We start from the raw sequence: 11,518 nt of genomic DNA, 5'->3' as shown, positions 1-11,518 counted from the left end.
CCACAGTGGGCACAGTGCTGCAGCTGTGCCCCCCAGTGCAGAGCAGAAGGCAGGAGCACCTCCCTGCCCTGCTGGCCACACTCTGTGCAGTGCAGCCAAGGGTCCCATTGGCCCTCTGGGCCACCAGGGCACACTGCTGGCTCATGGTCAGCCTGCTGTCCACCAGGATCCCCAGGTCTTTCCCTGCACAGCTCCTTTGCAGCAGCTCAGCCCCCAGCACGTCCTGATGTGAGCAGCCACATCCCAAGCCCTGCTTCAGGCAGCAGCTGAGCACTCAGCTCATGCTCATGGTGCTGTGCTGGCTGCCAGCTCGGGCTGTGCTCCACACTGGCTGGGGCTGCTCTGCCTGGGTCAGGTCTCCATTCCGTGCCACAGCAGCTGGGTTAACTGAGGATTTGATTTTGAAGCTCAGCTGGCAGCGCTGGTCCAAGAAGCTGTGCTGGCACTTCAGCCTGACAGACTTCAGTGTAGAAACTGAATGAAATGAAAGCATAATGAGCCTGATCTCAACTGAAACAAGCTTTTGTGCAACCTTCTGAGCAAACTGAACAGCGCCATTCTGGTGAAGCAGGAAGAAGTCTGTGCTGGGGCTGATGTCAGTGTGTTCCCTGTGAGAGCTCACCCAGCTTGTGGTCTCCACAGCAGGCAGTGATGGGAACCCCTTACAGTTCATGTATCACAAGTGCTTGCATATTTAATAGAGAAAATAGCTGCTGAGGGCTGGAATGCTTGAGCTTGCAGTGGGCAGAGAGGAGACAGATTGTTGTTCCCCACATCCCCTCTCTTTGGCTGGGTTGTTTCTCTGTTAGCTCACCATTAGCAGCAGGAGGTGGTGGGCTGTGGCTTGGCACTGTCTCACTCCTGTCTCACCCCTTTCAGCTGGATGTTGTTATCGCCGACCTGGATGGGGGCACAGTGAATGTCCCTGAGTGTGTGCACATCTCCCTGCTCCCTGAGCCTCTCCTTCAGCAGACCCGTGAAGCCCTCTCCATGGTAAATGCCACAGCTGGGCTCTCCCAGCAGTTCCTGTGTTGAACTGGGAAGCTCAGCACTGGATGTGCTGGAGCTGTGCCTTCCCCAGGGCAGAGCAGAAGGGAGGAGCTCCCCGTCCTGTTGGCCATGCTCTATGCAATGCACCCTTGGGCTCCCATTGTCTTTCCTGGCCGCCAAAGCACACTGCTGGCTCATGGTCAATGTGTGGTCAACCATTGGTCAACTGTTGGACACCCAAGTCCTCCACAGAGCAACTTTAGAGCACCTCTTTGTAATGCATTCCAGGGTCCCGTTGTCTTTCTTGGCCACCAAGGCACACTGCTGGTTCCTGGTCAGCTTTTGGTCAACCGTTGGTCAACCATTGGTCAACTGTTGATCGACCACAATGCCATTGGCCTCCCTGGCCACCAGGGCACAGTGCTGCCTCATGGTCATCCTGTTAGCCATGGTGACCTCCGGTGCATGGCTGTGCTGTAGGGTCCATCTGCCAAAGGTTTCTGGGAATCAGGGCAGGAAACAGCTGCAGCCTCGATGTTGATTTGCTGGCAGTGAGAGCATTCCCAGCCTGCTGGCCCTGCAGAGCTGGTGCTGGGACAGTGCAGCCAAACAGCAGCTGGAGAGAATCAGAGTCATAGAATTGTAGAATGGTAGTGTGGGAAGGGACTGCAGAGCCCCCCAACCCCAGTTCTGCCATGGTCTGGGTGCCCCCCACCAGCTCAGGCTGCTCAGGGCCCCATCCTTTGCACCTGCTGGGATGGGGCATCCGTGCTGCTCTCAGGGCAGGCTGTGTCAGGGCCTCAGCACACTCTGCCTGGCTGTGGGCAGCCCCTGGCATGGCAGAAGCCTTTCCCATAGCTACCGATTGCTGCAAGTCTGTCCATGGGTCCCTAAGAACACACCTGTGGGTCCTGCTGAGCTTCTGGGGAATGCAGCTTCGTGTGAGCACAGATCCCCAGGGCCTGAATGTGCCTTTCTGCAGGTCTTGGACCCGGAGCTGGAGGTGGCAGATCTGGCATTCCCCCCTTCTACGATTTCTGCTTCATCTCTCAAAATGCAGGTGGGTGAAATGGGGCCACACAGGGCCTCAAGAAGCAGAGAGCCCAGGCACAAGGCTGCCATCTCTGCCAGGCATCCAGCACCCTGCTCTGGGATGGGAGCTTCACAAGTGGCCGCAGGGCTACAAGAGCTCCTTGCAGGGCTACAAGAGCTCCTTGCAGGGCTACAGAGCTCCTTCCTGCATGCATGCGGTCTCAGAGATGCTGGGAAGGGGAGAGCACTGGAGATCTATCTCCCACCTCCTCTGTTCTTTAGAAGGTCCCTGAGTTTCCTGCCTTGTTCAGCAGAGGCTGATGCTGACACGTGAATGTGATCCCTTTGCCCCGTGGTCCCTTTGTCCTCCTGACTGCACTGTCCATCCCTTTGCACAGGACAAGGAGATCCGGGCTGTCTTCCTCCGCTTGTTTGCACAGCTGCTGCAGGGCTACCGTTGGTGTCTGCACATCATCCGCATCCATCCTGAGCCCGTCATCCGCTTCCACAAGGTACGGCCTGGATGTGGGCATGGGCCTGGCCCTGCTCCCAGCATTGGTGCTGGGAGGAGGAGGCCAGCATGGAGCAGCTTCTCTGCTCCAGGGCCTCGTGGCCACACCATAGAACAGCTCTTCACACTGCCCTGCGTGGCCGTGGGATGACTCTTTTGGAAGTGGCTTTGCACTGAGGTCAGGGAGAGAGAATGCGTGGAAAGGGTCGCGTAAATATAGCTGTGTCTGCATGTAAAGTCCTGTGCTTCCAGCAGGTGATTTCTGCACCACTGCCAGCTCCACCTGCATCCCTTGTTTGTCCTTGAGTGTCCCAGGGTTGTGTGGGTCAGATGCCATTTCCCTGTTTATGCCCGAGCACAGCGCAGCTGGGGCTGTGTGCCTCCTGGGCTGAGACACGGCTTTTCCCCATGCCTGGAGACAGGAAGCAAGACCCGGGGAGAGGAAACAGCAGCGCCTTGGGGCTGTTGGCAAAGCCAAGGCAGGAGAGGAGGAAAACATGGGAGGTGTTGGGGTTCTGTGGAGGAAATCTTACTCAGCAGAAGGCAACGGGAGCAGAGGGATGCAAGCTCAGCGTGGCCATGGCATCAGCTCCTGTCCTGATGGTACCACGCTTCCCTCTTGCAGGCAGCCTTCCTGGGGCAGAGAGGGCTGACGGAAGATGACTTCCTTACCAAGGTGCTGGAGGGCATGGCCTTTGCTGGCTTTGTGACAGAGAGGGGAGCTCCGTACCGCTCCATCGACCTCTTCGATGAGGTGAGCGCTCCTCTGGGGTTGGGGGCTGCTGAGGATGGTGAATGGGGGCTGCTGGGGATGGGGGCTGGAGGCTGCTGGCGATGAAGGCTGCTGGGGATGGAGGATGCTGGGGATGGATGATGGAGGCTGCTGGGGATGGGGGCCGCTGAGGATGAAGGATGGAGGCTGCTGGGGATGAAGGCTGCTGGGGATGGGGGCTACTGAGGATGAAGGATGGAGGCTGCTGGGGATGGAGGCTGCTGGGGATGGAGGCTGCTGGGGATGGGGGTGGAGGCTACTGGGGATGGAGGCTGCTGGGGATGGAGCCAGGGAATCGTAGGATGCTGGATCCTGCCCAGCAGGCAGCTGCTCCTCTCACCCATCTCTTCTTCCAGCTTGTTGCTTATGAAGTGAAGCGCATGCGTGCAGAAGAGGGGAACAAGCAGAAAATATTGCGGCACATTAAGGAGCTGGCAGAGAAACTTTACAAAAATGTGAGTGCAGGAGGGGAACCTGCTCTGACGGGAGGGTTGGGAGAACCTGGCTGAGAGCCCATGTCCATCTGTCCTTCCTCCACTCATGTTACTGTAACTGGTGCTGGAAACACTGTTATGGAAACTGCTGCTGGACCCCAGGGTGTCTGCCTGGCCTCAGCCTCTCCCTCGCTTCCTGAGTGGAGGTATTCCTGTTTTTGGTGGTCTGGGCATTAGGCACTTCCTTCCCCTTGTTCTGGAGCAGCTGCTGCCCGTGCTGACTGGCCTAAGATGCCTTTGGCCATCCCAGCCCTGAGCTCCTGAGGGCTTTTTGCTCTTTGCTGCGGCTCCTGAGAGCAGAGTATGATGGTACTGTGAGCTGACAGCCTGCCCTCAGCACTGCTAGGTTCTGGAGGCTGCAAAGTGCTGCTGGGAGAGGAAAGGAACTGTGTTGCTGAGAGATGCGCCTGTGAGCCTGCGGGATGATGCACGACTTTCTCGTGGCTGAAAAGAAACTCTCTTTGCTGTGCCAGGAGAACCCATACCCCGCTGTGACCATGCACAAAGTGCAGAAGCCCACGGAAGGCTGTCATCTGCGCCTGCACCAGAAGCCCTTCCCACGTTTGGATGAGGGCACAGTGCAGTGGATCATCGATCAGGCCACAGCCAAGCTACAGACAGCTCCTCCAGCTGTGAAAGCAGAGAAGAAGTGCATGGTGCCCTCAGGCCCCCCCATTGGTACGTGTGCTCAGACCCACCTCGTACTTCTCTCCTCCATGCTCCCAGCCCCGGGGCTCTCAGCCTGTCCCCAGCAGGAGCTGCTCCAGGCCTCCATCATCTCTGCACCCTCAGCTGGGCTCTCTCTCTTCCCAGTCTGCCTGGAACTGGAGAGTCCCTCACTGGGTGCAGTGCTGCAGATGTGCCCCCCAGTGGAGAGCAGAAGGCAGGAGCACCTCCCTGCCCTGCTGGCCATCTTCTGTGCCACGCGTTGGCCTTCTGAGCCACCAGGGCATACTGCTGGCTCATGATCAGCGTGTGGTCAGTCGTTGGTCAGCCTGTTGGACCCCAGGTTCTTCTCTACAAAGCCCTTTTGCAGCGGCTCAGCCCCAATCTGTCCTGATGCTGTAGTTGTTCCTCCCCAGGTGCAGGACTCTATTCTTGCCCTTGTACTTTAGGGTAGTGCCATCATCTCAGCATCACTGTCCCCGTTAACCTCTCCCCTTCTGGCTGCTCAGAGGTCCCTCAGCTCCATCAACCAGCATGAGAGGACTGCTGAAATCCCTTCAGTGTCCTCCCACAGCACTGCCTGTGTGGAGCATTGGGACACCCATTCTTCCACTCCCTGGGCTGCGACCCTGCCCTGCCTGAACCGCATCGCTTCTCTCTCCAGCAGCCATCATGGAGCGAAATGGCAACGCCTTGGCCAACAGCGCCCGCCGCCTGGAGGTGGTTCGGAACTGCATCTCCTATGTCTTTGAGAACAAGATGTTAGAAGCCAAAAAGGTGAGGAGGGCTCCCGAGAAGCAGGCAGCCACCAGCTGGTGGTGAGGGTTCTCTGCTTCTCCTCCATGGCATTCCTTGCTTGTATCCAGATCTCTGCCGGGCAGCTCTGTTTCTGTGCTCACTTGTCCTCTGAGCACTGTTCCTCCTTGTGTCCCTGGGTTCCTGGCTGCTCACCCCACTGCAGGGTCTATGCTGTGGAGGTGGCTGACCCTGGAGCTCTGGGGCTGTGCTACAGCTGCCCAGATGCTATTTATCACGCTGCTTTGATCCATGTATGACAGCACAGTGTCAGCCAACACAGCCAGGGCGAGGTGCCCCTCCTGCACCTCTCCTTGGAGGCTGACTCTGACTTCAGGAGCTCATCTGCTCCCCATCTTTCCCTGCAGTTGTTCCCTGCTGTGCTGCGTGCCATGAAAGGCCGAGCGGCCCGGCATTGCCTGACCCAGGAGCTGAATCTGCATGTGCAGCAGAACCGTGCCGTGCTGGACCACCAGCAGTTCGACTTCATCGTCCGTATGATGAACTGCTGCTTGCAGGTAAGGAAGGAGAGCATCACCCAGTGTGGGAGAAAGTGTGGGGTGGGAGTGGGAGCAGACCTGGGCGTCCTGAAGTGGATCCTCCTGTAAGCTCTGTTCTTTTCCCCAGGACTGCACGGCCATGGATGAGCATGGGATTGCAGCCGCGCTCCTGCCGCTGGTCACCGCTTTCTGTCGAGTGAGTATCTGCAGTGTCCCGGTGTCTGGTGTGGCCCTCACAGCCTCAGAACTCCTTGGAGGCTGCAGAGACTGGGTTAGGGGCAGATTGTCCCCTCGATGCTTCTTGGGGCGTGAAATTCTGCCCAGTATCTTTCAGCCATGCAGAAGCTTGGCCGAGCTGAAACACCTGGGGAAAAGCTGCTCAGAACTGGGGATGCACTCATGTATCCGCCAGGCTGGGCTGAGATTACGGTTATCTAGGTTAGAAAAACCCTTCTGTATTATCAAATCCAACCACTGAGCTGACCTACCAAGTCCCATCACAAAACAGTGTCCCTTAGTGCTGTGTCTGCACGTCCCTTAAATGTCTGCCGGGATGGGGACTCCACCACAGCCCCAAGCAGCGCATTGTAATGCTTGATAAGATTCTGCCTTCTAGAAAGCATCTGTAGCATGAGGCTCTCCTGGGCCCTCAGGGTAGGTGCTGAGCAAACCTGAGAAGTGTTTGCAACGACTCCTTGGAGAAACTGTTGTGCTGGTGTCCCTCCTGCATGTCCAAGGGCGTGCTGCCTTTCCCGGCAGCAGGAGAGAGCAAGAATGATCTGGAGAGGAGAGGCTGGCACAAGGACTGCGTTCAGATAAAACTCTTCTGTCCATCTTCCGCTTCCTCAGAAACTGAGCCCAGGCATCACGCAGTTTGCCTACAGCTGTGTGCAGGAGCACGTGGTGTGGACCAACATCCAGTTCTGGGAAGCTATGTTCTACAGTGATGTGCAGAACCACATCCGAGCCTTGTACCTGGACAGCAGTGAGGAGAACCACACAGATGAGGTGAGTGGGGGCAGCCGGGTTCCTGCAGAGCAGCTGCGTGGGGGCAGCCCTCCCTTGATGTCTGTGGGATGGGTAGGGTGCTGGAAGCAGCCCAAGGGACTGCATCCTGGCACTGGGAGAGCCCCGTGAAGGCCGGCAGCTCTCCTGTCCATGCAGACCTCTCACACTCATTCCATCTCCTTCAGGAGGGCGCGGAGGAACCCCAAGAAGCCAGGTCTGCCCTTGAGATAGCATCAGAGCAGCTGAGGCTGTGGCCCACCATGAGCCGAGAGAAGCAGCAGGAGCTGATCCAAAAGGAGGAGAGCACAGTTTTCAGCCAGGCCATCCACTATGCCAACCGCATGAGCTACCTGCTGCTGCCTCTGGACACCAGCAAGAACCGCCTGCTGCGCAGCTCTGGGCTGGGGGATGTGGAGAGCGTCAGCAACAGCTTTGTCACCAACAGGTCAGGAGGGCTGGAGGACTGCAGGGGGAGCGGAGCAGCCCAATCTGGGGACTCCGGGCTCCTTGGAGCATCCGGATTATTTGGCTTCGAGTTGGGATCGGTGAAAGTTGCACTGCCCAGGGCAGGAGTGGGAGCTCCTTTGGGTTTGGGTTCATCTCAGGAGAGGGGTCTCCCCTGGGCTCTCCTGCGTAGGCAGGGCCCTCCTGTTCTGGGTTATGGCAGTGGAGAGGAGCACTCTGAGCTAACTGCTCTCTCCTGCACGGCAGCATCGCTGGCAGCGTGGCCGAGAGCTACGACACGGAAAGTGGATTTGAGGATGCTGAAAGCTCAGATGTGGCCAACTACGTGGTGCGGTTCATCAACCGCTTCGTGGACAAAGTGTGCACTGAGAGCGGAGTCACCAACGAGCACCTGAAGGGGCTGCACGTCATGATCCCTGGTAATGGGCCCTGCAGCAGTGCTGGGGCTGGGTGGCCGCGTGGTTCCACCGGGGGTCCCCATCAGCTGCGGGGGCTGTACAGGAGGGGCTCTGGAAGAGGCAGTGGGGATGCCAAGAGGTGGAGCCCGGGTGATCTGTGGGACAGCTCATGGTCTCTGACTGCGTGTTTGTCTACAGATATCGTGCAGATGCACATAGAGACACTGGATGCTGTGCACAGGGAGAGCAAGAGGCTTCCTCCCATCCAGAAGGTACTGACCTGACGTGCGACGCTTCGGGGGAACATTCTGGTGCTGTTCTTCCAGTCTTCAGAAACCTAAACTCCTCATTTTACACCCCTGTAGCCAAAGCTGCTGCGCCCCAACCTGTTGGTGGGTGAGGAGTGTGTGATGGAGGGGCTGCGTGTGTACCTCATGCCCGACGGGCGGGAGGAGGCCGCTGGAGGGAATATTGGTGGTCCACCTCTTCTCCCTGCGGAAGGAGCCATCTTCCTCACCACGTACCGCATCATCTTCAAAGGCACTCCCACAGACCCCCTGGGTAAGGATCGTGCATGCACCACACCCTCTGTCTGCATGGGCTGGTGGTGTCTGGGGAGGAGTTGGCCAGAAGCTGTCCTGGAACAGTGGCTGCAACTTGCCTTGCTGTAGGAGTCACCTCTGAGGGCCTTGGGTGTAAGACCAGAGCACTGGCTGGGGGCTTTGGGGTTCCTTCCAACCCAACTGTCCTATGGTTCTGTAGTCTGTAAGATCCCTTCCAACCCAACCACTCTATGGCTGTGTTATCTATAAGGACCCATCCAACCCAACCATTTTGTCCTTCTACCTTCTATGATCTTCAAGGACTCTTCCAACCCAACCCAACTCAACCCAACTGTTCTATGGTTCTACGATCTGTAAGATCCCTTCCAACCCAACCACTCTATGGCTCTGTTATCTATAAGGACGCATCCAACCCAACCATTTTGTCCTTCTACGTTCTATGATCTTCAAGGACTCTTCCAACCCAACTCAACCCAACCGTTCTGTGGTTCTCTGATCTATAAGGTCGCTTCCAACACAAGCCATTCTATTATTCAATGGCTGTAATGATTTATAAGGTACCTTTCAACCCAAGCCATTCTGTGATTCTATGATCTTTAAGACTCCCTTCTACTTAAGCCATTCTGTGATTCTTTGTAGATGATAATTTCATCATGCCCATCATAGGTTGCATCTCCATGGCCTGGCTGTAGTTTCTCTAACCCGATTCTGGCCCTCATCCTGTGGGACTGTCTGGTGGGGGTGTCTCAGAGTGGCAGTGGGATGTGTCCAACCTGTTCCCATTCTTCTACCCAGTGGGGGAGCAGGTGGTGATCCGATCCTTCCCCATCTCCTCGCTGACCAAAGAGAAGAAGATCAACATCCAGGCCCAGGTGGATCAGTTCATCCAGGAGGGCCTGCAGCTGCGCTCGTGCACATTCCAGGTGAGACTGTTTGGATGGTAGGGACCAAAGGCAGCCTCAGAGACAGGTGGTGGAACCTGAGGGCCCCTTGCAGAGGAGGGCTGTGGACCTGGTGCAGGACCGGCTGTGGTCCTCTTGTAGGAACAGCATCTTGTTGGTTAGCTGGGGGCTGCTTTCCAGCTCCTGTGGGGCTGTTGGAACTGTACTCTGGGAGCACCACGGCAACAGCACGTGGGTGCTGAGTGCTCGGCAGGAACACAGTGTGCTCCTGGGGGGACAATGGGGCAGCCTCCCTGCCTGTGGCCATCACTTCTGGCCAGGATCTGAGCTGTGCCCAGTGGGATGAACAGGAAGAGGATGCTCTCTGCTTTCTCTCAAGCCTGCTCTCTGCTTGTCCCCACAGCTGCTGAAGATTGCCTTCGATGAGGAGGTGGCTTCAGACAGCGCCGAGGTCTTCAGGAAGCACCTGCACAAGCTGCGTTACCCCCAGCATGTGCACGGGACCTTTGCCTTCACTGTGGGCCAGTCTCCCAAGCAAGCCATGCAGCCTAAGGCCAAGGAGAAGAACCCCTCGCTCAGGTATGTGTGCAGCAGATCAGGGAGAGCAGCTCACAGCACATGCTCGGCCCTCGCAGGCGCTGCTGGGGTTCTCCTCTCCCTCCTCCAGCAGGGAAGCACCAGACATAGGCTCCTGGGCAGGAACGAGGGGTCCCAGAGCTTGCACAAAATCTCTTCTTACCTTTGGAGGGGAGCAGCACTCCCTGGGAAGCATGCTGTGCATTCAGCAGCTCTCCCTGCACAGCTGCCTGGGCTGGAGCAGAAGGAGGGAGAGACATCCCAGCGAGCACAGACGTGCAGTCCCTGCTCTGCCAGAGGATGGGGAGTGCTGTGGGGCTGTGGAAGCTCCGTTGTGCTGCCGTGGGGTCAGCTCCCACGCTTGGTGGCCAGGGAAAGCTCTGCTGTGGCGCTGGGCTGTGGGTGCTGCGGTGTTGGCGCTTGCTGTGCCCGCAGTCTGAGCTTGTCTCCATGTATTTGTGACTCAGCTCCCAGCAGGTGACCGATATGTTCCAGGGCCTGACAGTGGGGGTCATGTCCCTCGGGCACCTTGGCCATTCGACCACGTAAGATGCCTTCACCTCTGGGCGCGAGCTTGCGAGGTGGCATTGGCTCAGGCTGCAGCCTTCACTGCTCCTGGGGTTTCTTCTCACCTGCTCTGCATGATGCCTGGGCTGCGGGTCGGTCACGCCGGGGTTGCCTTTCTCCAGGCTGTGTGTTACGTTCAGGCTTGGGGCCTCAGGAGCGGCCGTCCTGGTGCCCCAGGATGTGCTCAGGGAGCTGTGCTTCTTCCCACTAACCTCTAGAGGCCACCAGAGCTGCGGGGCCCAGCTCCTGGCCTGGGCACAGCCCTAGATCGTGATATCAGCTCCGTCACCACCCCACAGGTCTACTTCCAGCTGTGCTCCACACTGTCTACAGGTCTTGTTCCTCTGGTTACTAAGCACTCCTACTTGAAACCTGCCTCAGTACATGGCAAATTGTTCTTAGAGTTACCTCTCAGTCCCAAAGCTTTTCTTCCCTTGATAAGTTTAGGGAGCAGTTGGATTCCTCATGGTCTGCTTTGCAAAGCAAAGGAAGTCACCTGGTAGTCTCGAGGTGAATTACTGGAAATCTGAGCATCAGATGAGATGTTACCCTGGGCTGGAGTCAGCCCTTCCCCTACTTCTCCTTCACTTGTTCCTCTTGGAGCTCCCTGAGATGATGATGATGTGCCTGTGGCCCTGCACACACTCAGACCATTCTTACCTTCAGGGGGATGTGTTCAAGAGCTCTGCTTCGACCATGCAGCTTAAGCACCTGCATGGTTTTGAAGATTTCTCTTCCATCCCTTCTCTGTTCTGCCTCTGGCAGACAGAGGGGTTCCCAGGGACTGAGCCCACCTTGAGATAAAGGAATTCTCCGTGTTGAGGGTGCTGAGGCACTGGACCGGGCAGCCGAGAGAAGTTGAGGATACCCCAACTGGGGAAATGTTGGAATTGGGCTGGAAGGGGATACTCACTGTTGGAAGTGTTTGGGTTGGATTGGAAGGGAATGCCCCATTTTGGAAGTGTTGGAGTTGGGTTGGAAGTGTTAGGAGTTGGGTTGGAAGGGAATAACCCATAGTTGGAAGTGATGGAGTTGGGTTGGAAGCATGAGGTGTTGGATTGGAAGGGGATGCCCCATTGCTGGAAGTATTGGAGTTGGGTTGGAAGTGTTAGGAGTTGGGTTGGAAGGGGATACCCCATAGTTGGAAGTGATGGACTTGGATTGGAAATGTTAAACTTGGGTTGGAAGGGATACCCCATAGTTGGAAGTGTTGGAGTTGGGTTGGGAGCATGAGGTGTTGGATTGGAAGGGGATGCCCCTTTGCTGGAAGTATTGGAGT

General features: G+C 57.0%; 1 protein-coding gene across 1 annotated transcript in view; it reads left to right on the top strand.

Moving 5' to 3' along the window:
• The window catches only part of SBF1 (SET binding factor 1), a gene marked incomplete at its 5' end in the record, with an annotated part of 33,143 nt that overhangs the window by 11,590 nt on the left and 10,035 nt on the right, over nt 1-11,518 (top strand). Inside the window, 17 exons of the mRNA XM_042830835.1 lie at nt 880-993; nt 1,973-2,050; nt 2,421-2,534; nt 3,159-3,287; nt 3,662-3,760; nt 4,273-4,477; nt 5,130-5,242; nt 5,629-5,778; nt 5,888-5,956; nt 6,610-6,768; nt 6,954-7,213; nt 7,480-7,652; nt 7,830-7,903; nt 7,997-8,192; nt 8,990-9,117; nt 9,500-9,675; nt 10,140-10,217. Coding sequence (XP_042686769.1) covers nt 880-993; nt 1,973-2,050; nt 2,421-2,534; nt 3,159-3,287; nt 3,662-3,760; nt 4,273-4,477; nt 5,130-5,242; nt 5,629-5,778; nt 5,888-5,956; nt 6,610-6,768; nt 6,954-7,213; nt 7,480-7,652; nt 7,830-7,903; nt 7,997-8,192; nt 8,990-9,117; nt 9,500-9,675; nt 10,140-10,217 — 2,315 coding nt within the window. The remainder of the gene's footprint in view (nt 1-879; nt 994-1,972; nt 2,051-2,420; nt 2,535-3,158; nt 3,288-3,661; nt 3,761-4,272; nt 4,478-5,129; nt 5,243-5,628; nt 5,779-5,887; nt 5,957-6,609; nt 6,769-6,953; nt 7,214-7,479; nt 7,653-7,829; nt 7,904-7,996; nt 8,193-8,989; nt 9,118-9,499; nt 9,676-10,139; nt 10,218-11,518) is intronic.

The sequence above is a fragment of the Centrocercus urophasianus genome, unplaced genomic scaffold, assembly GCF_019232065.1.
Source record: "Centrocercus urophasianus isolate 14NV4802_14NV808 unplaced genomic scaffold, USGS_Curo_1.0 seq_1003, whole genome shotgun sequence".
Lineage (NCBI taxonomy): Eukaryota > Metazoa > Chordata > Aves > Galliformes > Phasianidae > Centrocercus > Centrocercus urophasianus.
This window is presented reverse-complemented; position numbering and strand designations above follow the sequence as displayed.